Source organism: Condylostylus longicornis, unplaced genomic scaffold (assembly GCF_029603195.1).
Source record: "Condylostylus longicornis isolate FDR11 unplaced genomic scaffold, ASM2960319v2 ptg000044l, whole genome shotgun sequence".
Taxonomy (NCBI): Eukaryota; Metazoa; Arthropoda; class Insecta; order Diptera; family Dolichopodidae; genus Condylostylus; species Condylostylus longicornis.
In genome coordinates this window covers 1,859,081-1,885,766 of record NW_026578013.1, presented here as the reverse complement: position 1 = coordinate 1,885,766, position 26,686 = coordinate 1,859,081, and the positions used below count along the sequence as shown (strand labels likewise).

General features: G+C 25.3%; 1 protein-coding gene across 1 annotated transcript in view; it reads right to left on the bottom strand.

The window, feature by feature from the left end:
- LOC129610381 (carboxypeptidase A2) overlaps nt 1-26,686 on the bottom strand; it is a 49,701-nt gene that overhangs the window by 21,989 nt on the left and 1,026 nt on the right. Inside the window, exons 4-5 of the mRNA XM_055522948.1 lie at nt 26,357-26,637; nt 23,713-23,731 (exon numbers count right to left, since the gene is read on the bottom strand). Coding sequence (XP_055378923.1) covers nt 23,713-23,731; nt 26,357-26,637 — 300 coding nt within the window. The remainder of the gene's footprint in view (nt 1-23,712; nt 23,732-26,356; nt 26,638-26,686) is intronic.

The following is a 26,686-nucleotide window of genomic DNA, read 5'->3' as shown; positions in this document are numbered from 1 at the left end:
AAAAATTATTGGTGAAAATAAATTAGCTAAATGACTGTTCGATGAGTTTTTATGTTGCGAAATATTTATAAATGAATGAAATGCCTTCGTGTTATGTTAAAAACCTCATCGAACTCTTTTTAAATTTGAGCAGAATTGAAATAAAAAGAACTCAAAATACGAGTATATAAGTATGGCCTATTGATAAGAGGACACTAATAAATAGTTCATTCCGTTAGAAGAAAACTTTTTCCCATCTTCACCCCTTCTAAAGTTACTGCCTTTTGAAAATTATAAAATTAGAATTTTTGGTAGCTTATATTTCCGAAACTGTAAGCTTTTCCAAATTTCTACAAATACAGAAAGCTAACGGTAAATGCCGTGCCATTAAAAAGTATAATTATTTTTTTTTAAATACATTGCTCATACTAAAGGTATGGATTTTTGAAATAATTTAAGAATATATTTTATCGAAAATACGAAATAATATCAAATATATAGGAATATAGTGAAAGTAATTTTAATAATGTAGTTCATCGCTAGATTGTTTTTAAAAGCAGAATTTTCACCTGTTGGTTTGACCTAACTTTTTTTTGTTATCAAGCAGAGATTTTCGGCTGATTTGTTTCAAATTAACAGAAATGGCTATGTATATTTAAGTAAATTTATTAAACTAGTTTAGATGGCTGCGAAGCAGTTTGTAGTTTATTTTGAACTGTTTCGAATAAACTCTCACGACACTCTATTATTGCCTTCGATCTGTTTCAATAAAATTAATAATATTTTTGTTATTTTCTGTTACGAGAAGTCAAATTATGATATTAAAATTGTTTTCTTTAAGGAAGAAGATTATTTTATTAAAGAGTTGATTATGAAAGATCAAATATATGTGTATTCAATTTATTCTAATTCACTATTAAATTAAACGTATAAATAAGTGTATTATAATTTTTTAAGTTGATTAACCGTACTACTTTACACATTGATTCAAGCCTTAACCCTATATTTTCTTGAAAATCCTTTAAATTAAACTGAATTATTGCCTATTCATTCATATTTTCCTGCCCAATTCAACAATATGTACGTGTACAATTGTTGTATGGACTATATTTTAAGGTAATTCTGGCAACCATACAAAAACTAGAAATTGCATATTGAACTGGTTTTTTTGAAAGTTGTATAAGTCCATTTCTTTGTATATTCAGATATTTATGGGCTTGCGTTTGAATCAATTTAAAAATTCTGGCCACAATAACATAATTTGTTAGTTTTATGTCTACATAGAACTCTGTTGAAATTTTGATTGTAAATAGTGGAGAGAAGTTGTCTATAACTCACTAAAATTACCATTAACTTAGCTTTTTTAACAAGTGGACTTATACCACTTTCAAAAAAACCAGTTCAATTATTATTAAATTTTTTGTTATTTAAAATTTTTAAGTCAGCGATAACAATATGCCAGCTATTAAAAAGTATTTTTTTCTAATATGCTATGAAAGAAAATTTATTAACCAAATTTTTTATTAAATTTGATAAAAAATTTCCTCTTGAATTTGCCTTTATCCAATCTCACCTGCCGATATGGACAGCGATCTTAAATGTTCTTATTAAAATTGTAATGCTATTAGGAATTTTCATATCTTCTAATTATTATTTTGCAAACCACAATAATTCATTATCATTATGCCTTGAGATTTTTCATTCCTAGATTAAATAATTCGTTTTATCTAATAAAAACTTCGTTCTATTTAAAACTAATTTTTTTGCAATTTAAAATTCTTCATTTAATTACAATTTTTTTATTATGGTTGAATTTAAAAATATTTCTGATTTAATTAAAAATTTCTGAAGTATTTAATCAAAATTTTTAAATTTTCAATTATTTTAAAATTTTTTCACTAAAAAAAATTCAAATACAAAAAAAAAATTTTTTATTGTTTAAAAATGGTAAAATTTGGATTTGAACTCAGGGGTAATATTTTCGTAAACAAACAAAAAATGCAAAAATTTTGAAAAATCTAGCTCTGAGTCGGGACTATTTGATGAAAATTAAAGATACATAGCTGTCAGTTCAAATCGGAATAAATATTACCAGTCAAACAATTTTTTAGTTCAATCAGAGTAACATTATGAATTGAAACATATAGAAAGAATTAGAAATAAATTAAAATGATAAAATTAATAACAAAATGGATGAAAAAGAGTTATTTGTAAAGGTAAAAGGAATGTTAAAATCGGAGTCGACAGAAGGGATGTAACACAAAGGGCTGTGAGCTCTGAAGGACTGATTTATTTAATTGTAATGAAAGAACAAAATTTACTGAAACAGAATGCAGAAGGTTTTATATTTGAAGTTCTAAATACATACATATGTATTCATGTAAAAGTTTAAATCTTGATCTAATTTAATTTGTTATTAATTTGTAAATTTTAGAATTGCGGCCTATTTTGCGTCTAATGAAAACCAATTAGATCTACTGAAGACAAAAATTTCAACATTATCGTATGATGCTATGACTATGCAAGTTTAATTCATTTTGAATATTCCCAAAAAATTTTTATTATACTTGTGGCAAAAAACATAACATTATCGTATAACGTTTTGAAACAATTTAAAATGTGCACATTTTTCCCTTTTGCAGTTATTACAAAAAACACGCTACCATAAAATTTAATTTGAAAAAAATCGTGAAAATTTTTTTTTCATATTTTAATTTTTAAAATGTTCGTCACCCACACACATTTATGGTGAAGATGTTAAGAGAATATTTGAAAAGATTGAAATCAGAATACAAGTATTTCGTTGTACGTATGTACTTATTTATGTAGGAACGATATTCGCAATTAAAATATGAAACGCTATGGTACAGTTAAATTTAATTAGAAATGAAAAAAAAAATTGTCGTTTAAAATTTGTAAGATAAGAACTTTTAACATGAAGAAATTTTTTTACATGTTTGGTACGAATATTTTAGGAAAATTAAATTTTAATATTTTAAAATTGTATATACATATATGCATACAAGCATATGCGTATACGAAGTAGCAAACTTCGTGTGTGCACGACTTTTTAAAGAAATTTATTAAAATGTTCGTTTTTTTTTATATTTTATTACTTATTATACAGTTATGATTAAAAAATACATTTTGGAAAGTACTTATACACATACGTATGTATATATGTAATTATGCATTATGGAGAAATATCATTATTATTAAAATTGTACATAATTTAAAACGCAATATTACATGTGTATAACGTATATATGTAGATTAATGGCAAGTGTGACACTAGAGTGTTGACTTTATTTATTAGAAATAAAAACGTATTGAAAATGTTTTGGTAGAATAAAAGCGGAAGAAAACCATATAGAGCCTAGACACAAATTTAAGTATTTTTTATTAGAATTGCAATTATAATATGAAACTCCGTACTCCTTAATTTTAATTCTACACCTCATCTCCCATTCTCCCATTCTACAGCTCGTCTCCCATTTGAATTTCTGTATATACTTCTTTTGAAATTGGGAGTTTTAACTTAAAATTCTGTATTAAAGAGCTATAGCAATTATATATACTTTCTAATTTGTACTCAATTCGGAAGTTTTTAAATTTAATTTGCTAACTTAAATTTATAAAATTTAATTAGTATATGAACAAATTATTTTACTTTAATTAATTTCCAAAATTCATTAATTATTGTACGAGAATATGTACAATATAATCAACCTATGTATAGTGTTTAAATTATAAAAATTACTACTGAAAGCACATTTTAAATTTTACGATACGTTTTTAGATGAGAAATGGAGAAATATTCACAAAAATTATTCTTCGATATAAAAAACAAATTGAATTTATGTAGAAATTTTTGGCGTATATGCGTGTCGCACAACACAATCCCTTATATTTATATATACACATACTAGAGTATATTATGAAATGAAACATTTAAATTTTGAAAATGGATTTATTGTGTACTGTTATATGTAGATGTTATAAATGAAATGTCCTCAGACTTGTTTTACTTTCCTTCTGTTTAAATTTTAATACAAAAATGAAAAATAACAAAACGTTTACAAATTTCATTTCCGTCCACATCCAAATTGGTTATAATCGAATATGAAAAAAATTTCTATATTATCCTTTTCAATATCCTTTTACATTAAATTAAATATCCGAAAATATGTTCTCCCATTTAATTTGAATAAACAAAATACAATATATATGTATAAGTATATATGATTATATATTATATTTATTATGGTTTGTTAGGGTGTATATCATATTACGAATTGTGTGACACTCCAAAAAATAAATGGCAAATATTTTTGGTGGCTCTTTTCTTGCTTTCTTATTGCATTTAACTTCATGTTTAATTCATAAAATATCAAAATAATTGAGTTTTTTCTCTTTTGTTACTGCTTGTATACGAATCATGTACATACATAATATGTATATGCATGTATTTACATATTATAGATATGCTATGTCTATGTACATACATAGAATAAATATATAATAATAGTAATAATAATAATAATAAATGAAGAAATTCTGAAATTAATAGACTGTAACAATGACTCTCTAGAGAGCAGTTTCAAAATGAAGAATAATTCCATTGAGGTATGGATATTTAAAAAAAAAAAAAACAAAAAAACTAAAATCATATAGAATATTAAATATAAGTAAAATGTAAAAGTACCGTAGTAAATTGGCACTATTTTCGGTTTTTCTCCTTCTTATACTAAAGAAAATTTTAGCCTATAGTTGAATTTTATTATTTCAAATTGTTAGATGATTTTAATAACGTAATTAATAATATTATGGGGGCACGTTAAAGTAATAATAGTCTAAGATTTACAGGATAAAAAAGGGATTATGTAAAGGATAACATTATTTGTGTATATTGTATGTACAATAGAGAGGGAAATTTCGCAGAAAGAGATTATCTTGTTAATATTTAATGCTCTACATACAATATTGTTTTGCAAAATTATAATAAAATTAAAATAGAATTATGATTGAGAAAATATTAAATGCAGTAGTATTGTTAAAGCGCAAAAAAATTTTCGTGGTGTAACAGAAAAGTGCTATTAATACTCTTCCTTATTCCCGAAGTCTCAAAATAAACATATACAGGGTGATTTAGAATATAGAAAATATATAATATTAATTGGAGGGTCAAATATGGGTAAAACTTTTGTTCTGGGCTAGGTGCCAAATCATAAGAATATGCCAGTTATAGGGATTTTAACAAATTTTCACGAAATTTGTACTTGCTCAAGTTTTTTTGCTTCTAACTTCCGTTTCGAAAAAGATAAAGGTTTCAAACAAACAGTGTTTGAAAGGCCTAATATAGATTTTAAAATCAACATTATTTGGTTTTATATTTTGCGTACTTTCGGAATAACAAGCATTCGAACTTTAGGAAAAATAAAATTTTAGCCTTTTTATTTTTAAACGTATGTTCGAAGGATATACTAAATTTCTCTTACCGTTTGTAACGCTAAGAAATAACGGTCTTAGATATAGACTCAAGGTATGCTTTTGATCAGCGTCGAATTCTGAGTTGATTTAGCTTTGTCAGTCCGACGGTCCGTCCCAACGATAACTCAAAAATTAATCGAGGTAAGTTCACCAAATTTTCACATATGATTTATTGAAGTAAGTGCCAGAACCCTATTTAAATTGGACATGATTGGGGCACTGGTTCGGGTAGCTGCCATACAACTTCAAAATTTATTTAGCAATATCTCAGAAACTGTAAAAGCTGTGGTATTGAAATTTCACACAAACGAATATATTAGTAGGGCCAATGTGTTTGATAAAAGTAGTTAAAATTGCTTGGCTCTTTCTGGTAGCTGCCATACAACTTCAACAGTAGTTTGGCACTTACAGTATTTTGAAAACCACAGTACTGAAATTTTGCATAAATTAATATCGTAATACGGCATTTTAAAGTCATAGTCTATCACGGGTATTACAGAGTTGACAAGGTCAACACTATTTTTTCTCGTTTTTTTTTATTTTTTTTAGTTTTCTTTAACCCGATGATTTCGTAAGATATTTTTTCGAAACTTTGAAATTTTCAAAGTTTTAATATTCAATCGATTAAATTGCAAATTTTAATAATTATATTTTTTATAATTATTGTTATTGATAAACACTTTAAAAAATTTAGTTTAAACTTTTACGCGAAAACTTTAAACATTAAGCCAATAACAAAGATTAAAATTGACAGCAATTGACAATTATAAGCTGAATTGTGTATAAATACCGTATTACTGCATTTTGGAAGTCAAGGATGGTAAACTAGAAGATTTAAGATATAAACTTTGAACTTTAAAAAAGTTATGTTCTGAACTTTAGTTATAATTAAATAAATATCTACTAAGTAAATTTTATAGTACTTTTGCAAGGTCTCAAATTCTTCTCATTCCTTTATATGGCAGCTTTTCCTTCTAGGGAAATTTTACTGCAATGTTTTATTAGTGCTGAAACCGTAAAGTTCCTTGAAAGTTTTCATATTTTCAATTTAGTTTTGATAAAATTCTAAAGACCTATTGTAATGAAATTTATTATTTAGTAAAGCAAAATTTTTAAATTAAATCTTAAGGGAATCTAAGTTATTAAAGTCCCCGCATAAACTAATTTTATATAATTTTAACATTAATTTAAATATAATTTTTATTTCATATTTATATATAAAATTATTTACTAATATTTAATTACAAACATATACATATATACATCAAATATAGGGGCAATAATTTTAAAATGAAAATTTCCATATGCATTTTCATTATACTAATTTGTGTAATGAAAATGCATATGCACTTCACACTTCATTCACACATAATATACATAACATACTATAGTTATCACTCTAAATACATCTGCACAATCACATATTTTAATATTATGCAGGTGAATTTAAATAGTTGAGAATTTTTCAATATTTTCTCTACAAGATATTCGAGTTTAATAAAAGTTTAAATTTTCAAAATGTGTCGCCTTTTAATTTCGAAAGTATTTGAAAGAAATTTTTGAAAATATTTTAGAATTTTTTTATATGTACTGCAGTTTTTGTTGTACAACTATTATAGGTATAGTCATATTTCAAAATTATGTATACATACGAGTATAATATACGGCTAAAGAAATAGCAAATAAAAATATAGAATATAAATTGAAGGATAATAAAAAAAATATGGGGAGGAAAAAAAATTATATAATTCAATTTAGCTTTCAATCAAAGTTCCTTTCAAACAACAACAACAACAAAGTAAAAATAATAAAAAAAAGTTTCAATTTATTCTTATACTTTTCTTTATTTTATATTTTGAAGTAGTCATTCTCCCATTTCCCAGTTCCTGACTCCCACTCTTCTGAATATTGTAAAGTATAACTATATATACTTAAACATAAATGCAATTATTTGTACTCCCAGAGACCCCCATTGATTCAAAATATTTTATGGATTGCGTTAAAATATTTTATTTCTTCCTGTACATCAATGTATGTACATACATGTGTATCTTATTTATATAGTGTTCATATATAATTATATGAATGAATGTAACAACTTTTAGTGCATAATATCTACAATTTCCTATAGTTAGTTAAATTTCATGTTATTCATCCAAATGTAAGGTATTATATAGTTTTTATGCCTCGGGGAATAAAAATTGGGGATAACGATTGTATAAAAGGACGAATGGTATAAAATATTTTATGGCGCGCCACATTAAATGCACAAAAAACTTTTAAAGTATATTTTTTTTTGGTTTTGTTTTTATGCCGTCTTAGAAAACAACAAAATTTATTCTTAAGAAAAAATATTAAAATTTTTGTATGAAATCGAACATTAAGAGTGATAAGCAGTTTAATACATGTTCGAAATGCAACATGTTGTATTCTCAAATGCATTCACAAATTTGTTACAAAAAACAATAAGTTTTTTTTTGTTTGATAAAAATTTAATGAGAATGCATCTAAATCTTATGTTTTTTTTTAAGCGGTCTTGTTTTTCTCATTTTCAAATTTTTTAATATTTTGTTGAGTGTTTGATCAAACATTATTCACAGCTGTACAACTTTAATTTTAAAATTTATTTGTATACTAAACTTTTCCACATGAGATGTATATGCTGCGCTACTTATATGTATAAAATAGACACTATATTTAAATTTTTTATTGAAGAAGCACGTATAGAACAAGAATACGAAAACAAAACAAGAAAAATTTTTTTGATAATTTTATAAGAAACTTTAAAGATAAAGTTTTAAGGTTTTTAGTGTTATACCACATCCTTCCAGAAAAAATTATGTATACACAATATGTATGTGCCAATGTATACATAAATATGTATGTAGTTGTATATGCCCATGTATAAAGCTAGTTTCCCTTGTTAACTATACAAAGAATTTATACGATCCTAATACATGATATATGTAAGGGATTGAAGTTTTCTAAAATGCAAAAAGAAAAAAAATTGTATAAGAAAAAGGTTTTCAAGTACCTAAGCTTTTTAAGACACTAAACGAACATTTTATATAATGTATAAACATACATGGTGTAAATTTATTTTTATATATATATATATTATGCCCATTCTAGCTATCTAAACCTACTATGCGGGGATTTGTAGACAGTTCTTCTGATATTTAAACGACTATCGTATACTATACCCTTTCCATTTTATATTCGAGTAAAATGGTATTTTCATCTTATTTTCTACGAAACTAAAAAGTTTTTATAGTTGAAAATAAAGTTGTATAAAGAAATTTATTATAAGGGTATTAAAGTAAAACACATTTTTTAAAAGGATAAATTTAACAATAGGTTAATTTTTTCCATTTTTTTCCAATAAAACTCATATCTAACAGGAATAAGAATTAAATATAAGATACTAAATATTTTATTCTCGATAATATAGCTGCATATTGTGTCCAACCATAATTTTAGAGAAACAAAAAATAATAAGCCTCAAATAACATAGTTAACACGTTGACAGTAAATAATTTAATGTAAATTTATGACGTACATACGTTGGTTGTACACACATTCTCACTTCATAAATATGAGTGTGAATTAAAGGAAATTAATGTATTATATGTATGTATGTATATAAAAAATAGAAAAAGTTGTAAATGTCATTTTGGGATTTCATATTTCAAAAAAAAAAAAAAATTATTCACACGCGTAATTAATTTTGCACATTTTATAAACATTGCACGTCGTACGAAAAAAATGTATGTGTGCATGTGTAAGAGTTCTTGCTTTATAAGAAGTTTTTATGACAAGTAAATTTCTACTAAGAATCGACTATGAAATTTTTCGAAGTATGTATTAGCAGAAGGCTTCTAATTTTCTTAAAATTTGTAATAAACGAAAACAAAATTTTAAATTGAAAGCATAACTAGTAGTCGCTTATGCGAGATGAATGTAAAGAAATGCAGTTTTAAGTGCTTTTGGAACGATTTAGAAAGAACAAAATTATGGTTTCATATCAACAACATGTTAGGTATCTTTTTTTTATATAAGATTCTCATTTTTAAAAGAAATTGGCTTGCTAATTCGATTCAAATGGCTTCGTCAGTAATTATAGGAACGGGTACGAACTATCAAAAATTCGTACTAGCCAAACGTAATATGGCAGAAGAAATAAGTTTGAACAAAATTCCAATATACGCTTTTCAAACTGCGTTGTTGTGTTGTTTGTTCTTACTTTACGCTTGTAGAAAGTTCTCTTGTTTCCATTCTAATTTTTTTACATCAAAAATATCCTTCGTTGATTACTTTGTCCACCATGTGATAACAGTGTTCAAATAGTGTAGCCGGCATTCTGATTAGTTGTTTAGACGAATTTATATTAGGGTATCAATGAATTTTAACCTACTTAATTAGTAGATTGTGCCATATGTCGGAAATTTAGATATCCTGGAAAACACCTCGGTATTTCCCACCCTGATGAATTTAAATTAGCTTTTGAAAACTAAACAAACAATTAATGTCTTCCTTCTTTTGCGGATTTGCGCACCATACACCTCTTGCAAAAGGTGTATTTTTTGGTTTTCATTAATTCCCCACAAATTCAAAAAAAGTTGTGTTTATACTATGTGTTACTCACTTATTTTTGCCCAATTTCAATAATTTTCTTAAAACGTTTCTGGTTATAATTTTCTAAAAGATATTTATAGCCTTCAAAGATTTCTCCTGCACACATAGTTCTTTGAGTGGTTATTAGAAATGCAACAATTGTAAAAACGATTTTGGTGTAACAATGAATTTAAAGATTTTAAATTGTTAAAAAATACTTATTATATTTTGCAAATATTTTTTAATTATAAATTTTTTTACTTTCATGTGAATAACAAGTGAAATAATTATTTTTTAAACATTTTCTCTAAATCAAGAAAAAGTGGACTGGGGAAAAAAATAAAATTTTCAGAATTTTCAACAAATTTTTGTAAATGCAAGTGAACTTTGATCTCGTAAACGGAAACAAATGGTAGCATGACAGAGCAACATATCCTTAAAATCTTTTAAATTGAATTTTAAAAAGTTTTTTTTTTTAATTTTTTTTTTGTTTTTCCTGTGTTTTGTAAATTTATTCGACCGTGTTTTTGTATTTTTTCCATTTAATGTGCTAACATGATATTTTTGTATACAATTACAAAGTATTTCCAAGTAGTAAAATTACGTCCATAAAAATCGCTTTTATTTTATGTAATGAACGCTAAATTTTTTTTTTATTATTTTGCTGCAATTTTTTTTTATTGTTTTTTATGAGTTTTGTATTGCGTTTTAAATTTTTTTTAAATTACTTAAAAATTTGTAACATTGAAATGCTTTTTATTGGTTGTATACACAAAATGCTATAATTATAACTGTATTATATGTATATTATGTAAGTGTATACAGGAAATATTTTGTGTACCTAAAGATTTAATATATATCAATATATATAATATATTAAATTATATGTATACAGTTTTCCGGTTCTTACAACAAAATAAAAATTTTATTTTATTTAAAAAAAATAATTATAATAATTACGAATTTTTTTGAACATATTGCAAAAATAATTTGTTATTTTGCAATAAAATTTAGTGATAAAGTGTAAACATGGTAAAAACGAACGGAAGATTCAAGTTTTTTGCCAAATATTACAGTTAATTGCAACCTAATTTTGTACATCGCCTTTTCAATCATTCTTTTTTTATGACTTGCAATTCAAAATTTTCGTAATTTTTTTAATATTAATTTTCTCACTTTTTCAATTAAATTTTATCCGTTTTTCTTTTTTGCCAAAAATATCGACTGAATTTGTCACCTTTAAACTGAAAATATTGACAAAACTTGTCACTGTCTAGAACAAAGTGGAAGTAATAAATTGTGACTAAATTTTGCATATATTTTGTAAAAAAAAAAACACAAAATGGAATACGAGCAAGTTTTTTTCTCACTTGAAAATTGTATTATACAATACGAATACATGATATTTACTCACTCTTCTTTCCACTGAGTGAGTAAGAAGGCAAAATACATAATCAAGCCCTTAATTAACCATTTTTATTAAATTTTTTAAGTTTATTTGAAGAACAGGATAATTTTTTCTTTATAAAAAATTTAATTTTTTATTTTTTATTTTTTAGGCCGTTGGAGGCCTGTTGCTTTATATTATAGAGAGCCAGGCTCAGTTTCGCAACTTATTCGGCTGTAGTTAGACAGGTGATTAACCTGTCGTATGTTATAGACAGCAAGGCTTAGTTTTGTTGCTTATTCGGTTTTAATTGGTTAGGTGTTTAACCTGTCGTAGTTTCTTTTTCAATTAAATATAAGGTTATTGATATTTATTTCTTTATTTTTGTTGGTATCGAAAATAATGCAGAATCGTGATTACTTTAATATTATTTTTTTTACTTATCGTATATTATGATATACGTATATATTATTGAAAATAATTTTTATAGTGACCCTAGCAGGTGTTTTATCCCTATACCTTGAATTATGTTGTATGGGCCTTCGGCGTATTTTACAAATTCGTTGTTTGCAAATACATGCTCAACAATAAAAACAAATTGCTTTTAAAATTAATTTTATTTAATTTCATTATTATAATTTGGTGGTAAATGCGTGGGAATAATTTAAGGCATAAAATTTTTGTTGTATTTTTAAGTGTAAACACACCTTATATTTAGACCAGCCTTCCTTGAAATGTATTCAAAACTGAAATTAAAATTATTAATTCTCTTTATTTTTAAATTAAAGTGCTTTATACAAAATCATTATTAGAGCATTATTTGCAAATTTTATATTATTTAACATAAGGTTTTGAATAAAAACTAAATGAAAAATGGTTTCTGTCGTATTTTATTTAGACTTAAATACGAAATGTAATTTTTCTAACAACACAATGTTTCGAAAATGAATTTGTACTAAAAAAAAAAAATTATCATAAAAGTAATAATTACTTAACGCTGTACGCTTTTATTAAATTTATTTTCATGACTTTACTTTTTATTACATTTTATTTTTTTTAATATTTTGCAATAAAGTAAAAACTACCAAATCATTCACAATCGTTTTTAATTTCCTATTATAAAAAAATTTTAAATAATGTTGGCATTTGCAAGTGAAGTAATTTGAATTTAAATATTAAAATATTTCAAATATTTTTAAAGTATTGAAGTAAAATTTTACATAAGTAAAATTTTACGATAATCGTATAATTTTACGATAATCGTATAATTTTAATTAAATTGTGTAACATTGAAAAACTTCGTCCAAAAATCATCAAAATGTTTGACAGTTATTGAACTTCCCTTCGTGCACTCTGCTGCGATAACCTATTCGTCTATATAGGTAAAATTTCCTCATTTACATTCGATTTTTTGGTTGTCTTGTTCATGTAATATTAGGAATAAGTTTTCCTCAAAGGTCGGGTTGGAGTCTACTTCTGAGGTAGTTTTATTTATATTAATTACGTAATTCAATTTTTTGATGTAAAATATATTGGGTTAACCCTTAATCATATTTTTGTAATTGATTTACGAATTATGAAGTGGTGGTCTTATATACTACCTAATAATCAAATTTACAATAGATAGAGTATGGTCTCGTTGAAAGTATAACCGTATGTGTATATAAATAGTTGACACGGTTTTTATTTGAAAATTATATTAACAATGAATATTATTAGAATTAATATAAAATTTTCATTCGAGAAAATTAAAAAAAAATTAAAAATTTTAAAATATAATGAAAAATTAAGCTGGTTAATTGCAATGAAATGTATCGGTCATCTTTTTATATGATTTTATTTTTATATGCACATACGCTTGTGAGCAGAAATGTAAATTGAAAATGACCTTTGACGCTATATAGAATATGAATGTCAAAATATCAGTGAGTACAAAACATTTGAATGCCAAAATAATGCTGTGTATAAGTATGTGCTTATGTTATACTATATGGAAAAAACGGTAAAAAAATTTGTTAGACCAATAAATTGTCGAAAAAATTTAATTATTGATTTATTTGGGCTGCCGTCTCGTATATTTTTATTTTGTTTTTCTTAGTTGTATTTTTTTTTATTTTTTGGCATACCTTCAAATATTATACGCATAAATAATGTGTATGTATATGGTATTTATATGTATAATGTGTATATTTATAGAAAAATATTTATAGAATTTTGTTAATTGCAAAAAATTTCAGTTTCAATATTTCAGCATACTTAGTTGGCGTACTTAAGCAAAAATTATTTTGAAAACATTTTTCTACATTTTATTCAATAACCTTCACAAATTTAATAAAGTTAAGTTGTAAGCTTGTTTGAAATAATAGATAATATTATATGCACTTCGTCTACATTTACAAATTGAAGAAACGAAAAAAAAATTAAAAAAATTTCGGGGATAAGAGTAAAATTCGCTTTTATAGAGAAAAGCTTTAGAAATTTAAAACATTTGAACTTACCCTAATAAAAAAATACAGATTTTGATAGTGCTTACCTCAGCGTATCTTAAAGAATACAATCTTTTCTAAAATTTTCTGATCTAATAAAACTTTTAGTAAAACTAGTGAATTAGAATTATGAATCCATAAGCAGTGGAGTTTCTGCAAAAAGAATACCCAATATGTCGGGAATATTTATAAAGTTGCCATTTTAATTAAAAAAAATTTAAGGTTGATTTTCCAAAATAGAATAGCATGTTTGTACATATATGTATTTTGCCGGATGATAAGCAACTTGCATAAAAGCAAAACTCTTTTATTAGCAAGTTACAAGCAAAGATCTTTAATTAACACAAATAAATTTGTCGCATTTACCTCTTCTTTTTTCCAATATTGAGGCCTTTTTAAAAGCAAAAAAAAAAATTAGCACAAATTTTTTCTTAATTTCATCTAAAATCCAATACTGACATTACAGTTGTCATAAATTAAATTTCAATAAGCTTAAACAAAATTTTCTATTCGAAATCTCATGTGCGTAACTTTTTAAAATCTTTGACAAGCTACGTTCATGAATAGAAAATCTAAGAAAATTTTCTCTAAATATAAGAGAGCTCTAAAATTGTACTTAAAACTGAATTCGTGTATAATGAAAAATCAGATATAAGTAATCGAAAACTGCACGAAATGTGTCTATCAACGGGTCCGACTGTATATATACTTATGTATTACCGTTATGTATGTTAATATGTAAATATATGGTATAAATTGCGGTTTAATTTTATGTACAATTCTTTTTACCTTTTCATTGAGTTTGTATTTTATTTTTTTTTCGTCAGTAATTTTATTACCATCAATATATCAAAATGAGACCACAAACAAAGGAATTAAACAATCTGTACAAAATGCTTTTGTTTGTGATTTTTTTTTTATTTCAGTGAAACTTTCTATTTTCGCTTTTCATTTAAAATTATTTGAAACGACAATAACAATAATAAATAGTTATAGTATAATCCAGTGTAATAGTAAACCGTTATAGTAGCAAAACAACATAGTAATGCTAAGAACACTATGAACACATGAACATGAGACTTGCAAGGGGGCGGTGCATAGTGTTCAAAATTTACTTGTTTTTTTATATCTTTTTTTTTATATTTTTCTTTACAATTTACTTTGCACACTGCTTAAGCAATTCATTTTTAAGTGCTTTATATTTGATCCAGGCAAAAAAGAAAATACACAACATGATGTACACATTGGCTTGTATAGAAAAAAAATCTACTCCTATACCTACTAAGAAAAGGGTACTCTGTTGATAGTTTATGATTTTCTATGAAATCATCATCATGTGATTTTTTTATTATATATTCTATATTCAATGTAAATTCAATATAACATTCGTGAAAGTTGTGAGACGCGTACAGATTTTATGCAAAAATTTTACATTAAATAAATGCACTTTACACACCATTTAGCAGCAACAATATTATATTTTATAGCATCTACAAGAATATGTTATTTTAACCTTCCTTTTAAGTTTATTTTAAACTTATGACAAAAATAATGGATAATGCGAAAGCAAAAATGACAGACGGCGATTAACAAAAGCCTTTGCCGTTTGTAAATGTTAATGTGTTCTGTTGTGATCAACAATTTTTATACACAAAAATTTGTAAATAAAAAAATTAATTTTTCTATAGCTTATATAAATATTTCACTCTTAAAATTGCAGCCTCTCAAAGTTTTAAAAATGTTAAATTTGAATAACTTACAATGTCGTATCTGTAAAAAGTTTCAAAATCTGCAAAACGTACTTTTTAATTAGAATCTGTTTCTTTTGTTTTTAGACATTAAATACCATAAATCTATAGTTTTACAGCTTTTGATTGATTGGAGCAAGAGTTTTTCGAAAATCGTTCCGCACTTACACTATGACTCCTTAAAATTTCGAAACACTTTAATTTAAAACTTTTGTCTCATCCCATTTTAAAAACCTATTAGTTTAAAGGAAAATTCGAGCTATTTTAGTATTTTGAACTTTAATTTAAGTGTAGGCATTTGATCATTGCCCTGGCATATAACCATTTTCACACGTTTAAAACTTCTTTTTAAATCTTATTTCTATTGATAAAAACTCGAAAATGCGGACTCATGCAATGTTAAAGGCATAGTTTTAGTTTCATTTACTTATTTTATGGAATTCATGAGAACAAAATAAACAGAGCAAGGCCGAGAAAATAATGAAGGGGCAATATTTATTTTCTAAATACAGTAGAACCTCTATAACTGGAAGTCACATGCTAAAGCAGTTCGAAATTATGGAGATTCCGAGTTGAAAAGAAAAAAAAAGTTATGCCAATATTCAAGACCATATGAGTTATGACTTCGAAGTAAGGAGATTTTCGAGTTGTAGAGTTTCGAGTTGTAGAGGCACCACTGTATTTCTCAAATTTAAAAATTATTTCTTCTTTTGCCAAAATGGTTTTAACTTATGGAAGAGCATTTTATTAAATGAGTAAGAAAAGAAAATGAGATTAGATTAAATAGAAAAGCACCGGCAAAATACAAGAAAACATAACATTCTTAAAAGAGAAATTAGAATAAAATTATAAGTACGAAAAAAATTATTTTATTAATCTTCTTATACATATACAAATTACAAAAAGTGTTGCCGTTTTTGTCAATATGTTGTAGTTTTGCTATAAATTAGATTAGTTTTCCAATTTCTGAATTCTAGTTGGAATACTACAACAATGGTGGTCAAAAATTTTTTATCTCTTTCTGTTCTTTTTGCACTAACATATTAAAAAATTTAATCACACGGTTCATCAGTTTGTGGTTTTTGAAATTCAATGTCTCCATTTAATTTAATGTCTAATTTTTTTTTGAATTTGGCTCCTAAAATGTTTCAAGTCTGGTAACACTCAAGTTATATCAAACCAAAAAAAATTCCTATCCTAACAAAGAGAAAAGAAGCGAAAATGAAATATTTATTTAGAAAAAACAAAAATTTGTGGAAAACTTAAAGTTTGCAGATCAGGAATTTATGAACAAAACGAATATACATGTATTCAAATAAAGATAAATATAATGTACACAAAGCAAATCTAATACTATACAAGTTATAGCAATAATGTTAAAAAGAAAACGATTCATTTATAGTCCAAAAATTGCAATAAACAAGTTGTTGGCAACTTTTAAAATCTTTTCTTCTTTACACGTTCTTTAACACATACATTCATCTTATGTGTATATTTCTTCAAATCCACACAATTATTAACATATTTATGGTATTACTTTTATAAGTATGTATTAATAGAATTTCTATTCTCCATGTGAAAATAGCCATGGCATAAAATTTATAGAATCTTTATATACATACATATATATACATACATATCACATTATTACAATATACTTATCCTATATAACAAAATATACATATAACACTGTACTTGAATTTTTAAACTATGATGACTAAAATTTATTGAGTTCGAGTACATTACTTACGTTACGTATAGCTACTGAATATTTTGGTAATGCTTGGCATTATGAGTAGCATTCAGTACATACATAAGTGAATATATGTATATATTTATATATGTATGAATAGTATTATAAAACAAATTTGTAATGAATGAAATTATTTTATACTCGTATTATTAAATTTGATAATGTAAAATAAGATTTTACTTTAAGGTAATATTTTTCATTGGGCCGTATTACATACAATAAAGGAGGTATTGTTTTCGGAAGAAAATATTTTGTCATGTCGCATATCTGAATTTATAGCTTAGATTCAAACTTTTGGCATAAATGCTATAGAAGCCTGCAATCAGATATTTATTGTAGGGTAATTTAACAGTTTTAGTTATTTTAAAATAATTAAGAAAATCAAATTATAATGAGTCATTAAGGTTTTTCAGGGAAAATCAGTTAGTAAAAATTTAATTTTACCAGATACCAACAAATACTTTATTTTTTAGCTGTTCATAAGAAAATTGCGTTTGTTACAAAAATATACGGGACATAAACACTTAAATTTCATTCAAATTTTTGTCCATATATCTAGTCAAATAATTAAAATAACTTCTTTCAAAATTAATGAATTCTCTTGGGTAACGATTCTAATGATAAACTTCTTAAGAAAATTTGAATGCTTTTTTGGCATTCATTCTATTGTATCTAAAAAAATATTAAGAACAAATTTCACTCCGTTTTATTGGAATTTTTAAATATTATTAAAAAATTCACAATTATTCTGTCGATTATACGCGGACCACATCAAATTTTTAATATATGAATTTTACATATTTGAAATATTTTGATTTTAATACATAATGGAATTTTAATCCATTTCAGAAATTTTTTCAAATATTAAGTAAATTAAGAGAAATTTAATTGAATGATTTGAAATAAGAACAAAAAAAAAATCATTCACAATTTTATTTTCATTCATTTCTATTTTGAATTTTTGTCAAAATTTGTTGTTAGAGTAAATGGTCTGTAAATCGGCATATGTTTTGTATATACTGAATGAAAGTTCGTTATGTAGGTATTGAAGATATCAACGAAAATTTTTGGCAAGCAAAAATTTTAAGTATCACTGGTGAACCAATTAAATCATACTTAGAAAACAATTATTTTTATACACTCTGCGCTTTTTATTTAAAAAAATTTAAAGATTTAATCAAGTACCGCTAAGACTATAATAGCATAAATGGTATGAAATTTTGAATAGGTTGGTAAGATGAATAGATAGAAATGATCATTTTCATTTTGCTGCAACATTTTCATTATAGAACAAAAAACCAATACTTAAATTTTTTACATGAATTTTCATTTGTATTAAATTTTTACTACGAGTACAATATGACATTTTATTTTTTTTTTTTAGGAATTTTCTTGTAAAACCGGAAAATGTCAACCATATCACTCAAATATTGTCAAATATTATATTGTATACATCTTTATTATATGAATAACAAGGAAATCTAACAAACTTTAAAGGGTAAAAAAAAACTTTAGAATAACTTACAAATATCCCAAAGAATGGTTTACAGCTTATGGTACTGTTCATATAAAATTTCAAGAAACTGGTTTAGATGAGCTACGAAACATTATTATTTATGAAATTAAAAACCGACGTCTTAAACTTGAACATTCACTCTTATATCTGTCTTTATTCATGACAGAAAATATTAAGCAAAAATTAACAGATGGTTGGAGTTCTTATAGAGTTCTCATGGATCTTACCAACCATAGGGATAGCTGGTAAAGAAATCACGCCGATGGGAAGTTATATGTTCAGTTCGAATTTTAATTGGATGCTAAAATTTGATTTTAATAAATTAGTTGCAGCTATTAATATGTTTTTATATTGGGTTCCTATGAAAATGAATGGGCGTATTTGAGAGTATATACAGAAAAATCTCGTTACCGCATTGTATTTTGTTTTGATTGTGCAGCTCTTGTATCCTGTCAAAATTTATTAACAACTAGTAATTTAAAAGATTTACAAAATCTTTCAGAATGGATATTATTTGAATCTCTTAAATTTTTAAAAATGCGTTTCTAAGCATACGTAATGGTAATACAAAAGAATGTTCTTCTGGTGATAAAGATAACGCATCAAAAAATTGTGGAAACAGCTCTGATGACTCTGAAAATAGCCCAAATAGTGAACCAGAAAAAAAAAGATCCAGCAGCATGAATAAAATTAATAAAAATAACCTACCTATTGTTTACACAATACGGTCGGTAAAAAGGAATTTTAAACTAACATCTAAAATGGTACAAAAAATTTGTTCAAAAAAACTTTTCATAACTTCACGCAAAGGAACGGTTAATGGTTTTTTGTTTAATGCTTAAAAGTTGGACTATTTATGCACCTAAATAATTAGGTAATTTTTAATTAATATTCTATTGTTCTCTTTGCTAACGTGTTAAACAAAAAAATTAATTATTTAGACAACGATCGCCTGAAAGGGAAGAAGGGTTCAGATGTACTCGTTTGTGAGTTACGGCCTGTTTAACAGTTACCAGATTTTTCCCGCATATATATAAATGCATATAACGACATAAAGTAACCATCGAGCCTTTTTTTTTTACAGGTGACTGATTGTTTTTTAATTTTTTTATTGCAATCATTTTGATTTGAGCCATACTTTTCGAGATGAAGCTCGCCTCATTCAGTATTTTGTTTTAAGTGAATTCTTTTGATATTTCCTTCTATCTCACTTGTAGTTTTGCCAGTAAAACGTGTTGAAAAGACATGCGAAAAATGCATATTTTACATAAACTTCCCTCTCTACAACTCTACAAATTTTGTGATACTGAGCTTTGGCAAATTTCTACAGAATTATTTTCAACATCAATATGTGAAAATGTATACTTAGAGATAGAAAAACGGGCATTGCGAAATGGATGCAAGATTTAACGCTGCAATTTGATTCAATGTCTATATATCTCATACCGTCTTAGGGTTTCAAAATAGAATTCTAACTTTATAATGACTAAACCAACAAAATTTGTTCGAGCGATAGCAAAAGACAAATCCTTTAATTTACTTACTCATGAGAACAACTATTTATTAAAGTAAAATTAAATGATTTTTTTATTTCATTCTTCTATACATACATACAAAAAACCCACACAAAGCCCAGTATATTCCTTTTCGTACACATAAGTCCTACTTCTCTTTTTCATGTTTTCTTTCAATTTGTTTTTTATTTTTTTTCCTATTCATTTTATCTTAAGTTTCATTGTTTTAATAAAACCCTTAAACAAAAGTGAATTCCAGAAACTCAAATCGAAAAAAAAATAAGTGTATAAAAGCAATTGAGTAACAAAATTAAAAAAAGAAAAAAAAAACAAAAAAACAAAGTTTCTAATTAATTGTATGCGGGATTTGAAAAACTCACGGAACATTTTGCATTACAAAAGAACAGGAAGAATGAGAAAAGAAAAAGATTTTTTTTTTTGTTTTGTTTTTGGTAACTAAAATGTCTAGGACAATTTCAATTCAAAGTCAGAACAGAGCAACAACAACAGGATAATTTTATTTTAATTCCTAAACTTGCAATTTATACCATTTATTCTGTTTGTTTGTCATATATGTATACTTTGAAGTTACCACATAAAATATAGATTAATATACATACATAGTAATAAACATTTTAGTTGAATTGTCAACAGTTGTATATTGTTGGCAGACTGTTGTGCAGTACGATTTAATAATCACAGTTTTTATTCAGCCAGACTTTGGTAATACTCGTTAGTCGTATAACAAAAGCTATGTATAACAAATACAATATTTTTATAAGAATCTCTTTTGTAATCCAAAACTCAACCGCTATAGAGAACAAATCCATGCAAAAACGGACCACTTATTTTTTTATAATTTTGAGATAAATTTGTAGTCTGATCGACAAAATCACATAAAATTAATTGTAAGTAGGCATATCTAAATTTCTGAAAATAATTTTGGCCTTGATTCATTTTTGTAAAAGTTAGTTACTGTACTTAACTTAAGTATTTTGTGTTTTTATATTTGATAATTTAAAGTTTTAATTTTTTTGCCAATTACCAATTTCTTTAAAACTGTAGAAGCTTATTAGAAAATATTACGATATATTTAAATTGATTTAATTAATTGCAAAATTTGTTTTACGCCTCTTGTAATTCTTTATTCTTTTTCATCCTGAAATTATGCAATTGGCAAATCTATTGTTAAAAGGAGAATAATGTAAATGAACATTCTTTCTACTTAAAACTGTTTTCAATTATTTATCAAGCATTGGTTAGCTCTTGGTTTATTTATATAGATACAAACAATTAGTTAATTTCTAATTTAATTTTTCTAATATCTTTCGTTTCTTTAACATTTTCCTTTTAATTTTTAATTCATAACACGGTATTTTAATAATGACTTATAAAAACGTTCGTCTCGCATGTTAAAACTTCTTAAAATTGCATTCACTTTTCTAAATTCTATTATAGAACAAAAGTTGTACATTACAGTTGCAGCTCAGTAATACAATTGGTATTGTTAGAAAAAAAAGGGAAGAGTAACTTTTAAAATTTGATTATGTATGAAACACAAAAATAGCTAGTTTATTGTCGTTAACCTAAACAGAATCAACATTGAAAAGGATTACACTTTAGAATAGAAAAAATTGAAATGGAAACTTTTACTATCTGAATTTCTTTAAAATAGAAAATAAATTTGTCCTTTATTTGTATGGTTCAATTTTTACATGAAATTTTTTTTTAAAAAAGTTTATCGTTAGAGTTTTAATCGAAAACTTTTTTTTTTGGTTTAAATGAATTGCGTTATGTAAAAATCTGACATTTTGATAAATTGTTTATAATTTTGCTTTTTAAATTAAAATTTTATAAAATTAAGAAAGGGTTTTTTAAATAAAATTTTCAAAAATTTTTAAAAATTTAATGTTTGTATGCATATTAGTTTCACACTGTCCGGCCATTCGTCCCTGGCCATGTCTACAAAATTTCTACATCCTTGAAGGCAAAAAGCTGAAATTAAATTAAATTATATGTAACGTACATAGATCTTTACTAGAAAATTATATCCGTAGAAGAAAACTTTTACCTATCTCCTCCCTCTCTAAAAATTATAGCCCCGCAAAACCCTAAAAATGTCACTTTTCAAGTAATCATTGCAACAAAACAATAAGTATTTTTCAAATTTTTTAAAAGCAGAAAAATACTGGCTGGCTTCTTCTATTGCGGCATACCATACTTGAGCTTCGTATGCGAATGAAAGTAATTTTAACAACGTAGATACTAGGTACACAGATTGTTTTTAAAACCACCATTTTCACATGCTGAAGAGAAAAGTGTTTCATTACAAACCATTGGTTTGACCCAACTATTAAGAATAGTCGAGATTAAATTAGGTTTATAAAACAAAACATTTGGGAACATTAATTCAAAAGAGATTTCAGTTCAAGGAGACGTCAAAAATTTCTATAATATTGTTATAAGCATAGTCAGAAACAGTATACAACCCTGACCTTTGGAAAGCTTGTGTTTTTAAAAATTATCTGGGAATAGCTATGAAATTTTATGAAAATATTGGTTGAAATTAATTGCAAACCGTATTGTTAAACAAAACAATTTAAATAATTTGAAATACTTGGATTAGTGTCTTGCACACTTGTACCTTGCATAGTACACAAATGTGCAAAGGCTTCCATTTCATATCAAAAGTTCAAAAATTTTTTAAATTTCTTCCTTTTTTTATATTTTACCAGAAGCATTCAAAAAATTACTTAAAATTTAATCTGAAATACATTAAATACAAAAAAATAAATCAGACTTCCTTGACGTACTTGATAAATTTTACTAACTTATAGTAGGTAATCGTGTTTCGCCTACACAATTTTATAAGAGATATAAAAATAATTTTTATACTTTTTTTTGAATATTTCTATGAAAACTTTGCTCTTTCTTTAATTTTATATAATATTCGTACCTTAATTAAAAATTATAGTAAAATTCTAAGAACTTCTTACTAAATTACAATAATATGATGATGACGTCAAAAGTCCTTGTAAAATGTGAGATAATAACGTAAAAATATACTGTGTAGGTGTTAAATGATTTTTTTTTTTATTTTAGATTCTTAAGGTTATTTGGAATACAATTCATATATACAACTTGGGGATTAACATTAAAAATGATGACGTCAAAAATTTTGTTGAAATATTTTGATTAATGATGAGTGGGATTAAAAAAAAATACGAGTATTTTTGCAAGAGTTCTTGTACAGTATATACCATGAGTAGGTGTAACGATAAGTAAAATATCGAAGTATAGCAATTTCAAAGTGATATATAGTGAAGTGAAGTAATTTAAAACAGATTTCTTTGAGATTAATTCCTAATTCTTATAGTATCTTGAAATTTTTTTAATTGAATTAGAAGAAAGTGGGAACCACATACATAAATATAATATTATAACAACGTCCCCTATAAATTTGAATAATGCAATTCCAATTATAATTAAGGTATCGGCCTTCTTATGAAAGGTATTCGGTAAAATTACCCAGTCCTTTTGTAACGCTGAAAGATTTAAGATGCCTTTAAAGACGTTTATTTCTACTCGACATGCCTTTGTCTGCCCCAGAGATATTTCAAAAGCACATTTAGTTAAGATTTTTACAAATTTTTTGTATATTATCTACCTTATTTTACATAACTCTACTCATTAAATTATGAATTGGCCAAAGCATCAATTGACGTATTTTCCTTATAACTCAAAATATATGAAATTTACTTGCATTACTACAGAAACTATAAACAATAAATTATGTATATGCAAGCTTCACGATAAGAAATTCAATAAATAACCAACTTTCACATTATTCCAAAACACTCATATATACTATTACTGAACGTGAAAACGCGATCCGATCCACCTTTGACTTCAACACACAAAATTTTAGTTTTTAAAAATAAAAAAAAATATTCCAAATTTTATCTTAATAGTTTACACGAAGACCTCTTTATGGTAATGGTAATTTTCAGTTATTTCCTTTTTGCTATCCAAATTATTTATTTGTACTTGCAAGGAGTTCAATTGTTCTGAGGTAATTATAATAGTGGACTATTGTACAGTCTTGGGATTAAATATTGTCTTATAAATTAAAAACGACTCTTCTAACCCAAAATTTTTCGCACTTTCTAAAATATTATCTTGCAAAACTGTAAGTGTAATCTATAAATTGCTGGTTGCGTGACTCCTAAAAGTTGCAAACAAAGGAAGCCTTTTTACAAAGTTAATGGTAAATTCTTAAACGTCAAATTTTACAAAATCTGAGTTGTCTGAGTTTACGGATACTCTACTACGTTTTTACTCTCAGTCAAAGTTTAAATTCTTAAACGTTTAAAAAAAGTCAATTAAGCGTCAAAATTGTAGATTTTTTTTTTTTATATGCAGACAGTCTGACGTAGTAATTCAGTAAATAAATTTGATGTATTGAGTGACTATCATTACGTTAAAAATAATATAAAAAATACTTTTTTTATTAATTTTTAATATGTAAGTATAAAATTATTTTAAATCTAAAAAAAATTTTTTTTTTGACGTTTACGGATGATCAAAATTCAAAGTCAATTACGGGTAAAAAGTTTACTACATTTCTGTCCGTAAAAGTTTTAGTTTCAGACAGTTTGCAGACTAAAATCAAAATTTTGACGTTAAAGAATTTGCGGTAAAGTAAGATTTTCTAAAAGTGCGGGAAATTAACTGAAAAGAGAAAATTTTCAAATCGTTTCAACCTCAATTTGACCGTCTAATTTTAATTTGACAGAGTAGGGTCAAAATTTATTACAGATTATACAATCTATACTCAGAGTACATATTTCAAATAAAAATTATGAATATTTTAACGATATTATAAATTTTAAATTGATGCAACCAGAGTATATAAAGGAAAATGAATCCGAACATATTGTATAGTGTAGTCTTTCATGTCCCTTGTGATTTTACCGTTATATTTTATGTATTCCTTTCATAACATTTTATTTATAGAAAAAAAAAACAAAGAAAGTAAAAAACCAAATTTGTATAATTTTATTCCAAAAGGAATATTAAAATAAAAAGGAATAATAAATTATTTTAACCCTTGAAATCATAAATGTTTCACATACTTAAATACGGTTGATACACATGTACACAATGTATTATGTACATATACAATATGACAATATTAAAATACCAACATATATACGTTCTAATACTCATATTTACGAGTATAAATGAGACAGGAGTATAAAAGAAGTGTGGGTGTAGATTTGCATATGTGCGTATGTTTTATGGTAATTTTTAACACTTTTTCTTATGTAAATTTTTATTTCTTGTAGAAACCATTTAAATATTAAAGATTAATTTTGGTCCTTTACCGTTTTGTTTCTTAAATTTTTAGACCTTCACTATTTAATGACGCTGATAATTTTTTAATAAATTTTTAAATTTTTAATATTTTGAAATTCGCAATTGCTTAATTTCTCGAATAGCAATTTTCGTTCTCATTGTTTTTTGTGATAAGTCGCCGTTGTTACTTAATATACGGCTCCGCATTGTAGGCTTTGATGTTTTCAGTTTATTTGGAAAATGTAAGATTGAATGTATTTTTTAAAATCCTACACAAATAAAATTTTAAAGTTTGAAACCCTTCAACTTGTATGATATGAAACTCCTTTCAAACACAAAAAAATGCATTGGCCATTTAGAGCTAGGAGTTGTAGTGAATTTATTGTAAAGAGACTGGTTTTCAAAATTTATACAAAAGTTTCATTTTTAATTTGGTTCGAAATTTTTTTCACAATGTTTTCTTTTAGCATTTATTTTGTTCTATTATAATTTCATCATAATTCTAAAACACGTTGGCACATTGCTTTTATACCAATCCAACTTTCTTCACTTAATTTTTGTAATTTATCTTGTGGCGGCTGAAAACCTAATTTTTTCGATGGTAATTCCATAACAATTGCATATGGAACTTTTTGTATACCAAAAGCATAATCAGCAATTGATCCAGAATATGTACGATTTGTTACTTGTGATATACTACCACAACGATATTTTCTTCCAGTAGCATATTGTATCGCTTTTTTACCATATTCAGCAAGATTATGTAATTTAGACCATGTTTCTGGTAATTCCCTATATTAATTATTGAAAAACAAAAATTTAAATAATTAATTTTCTTAAA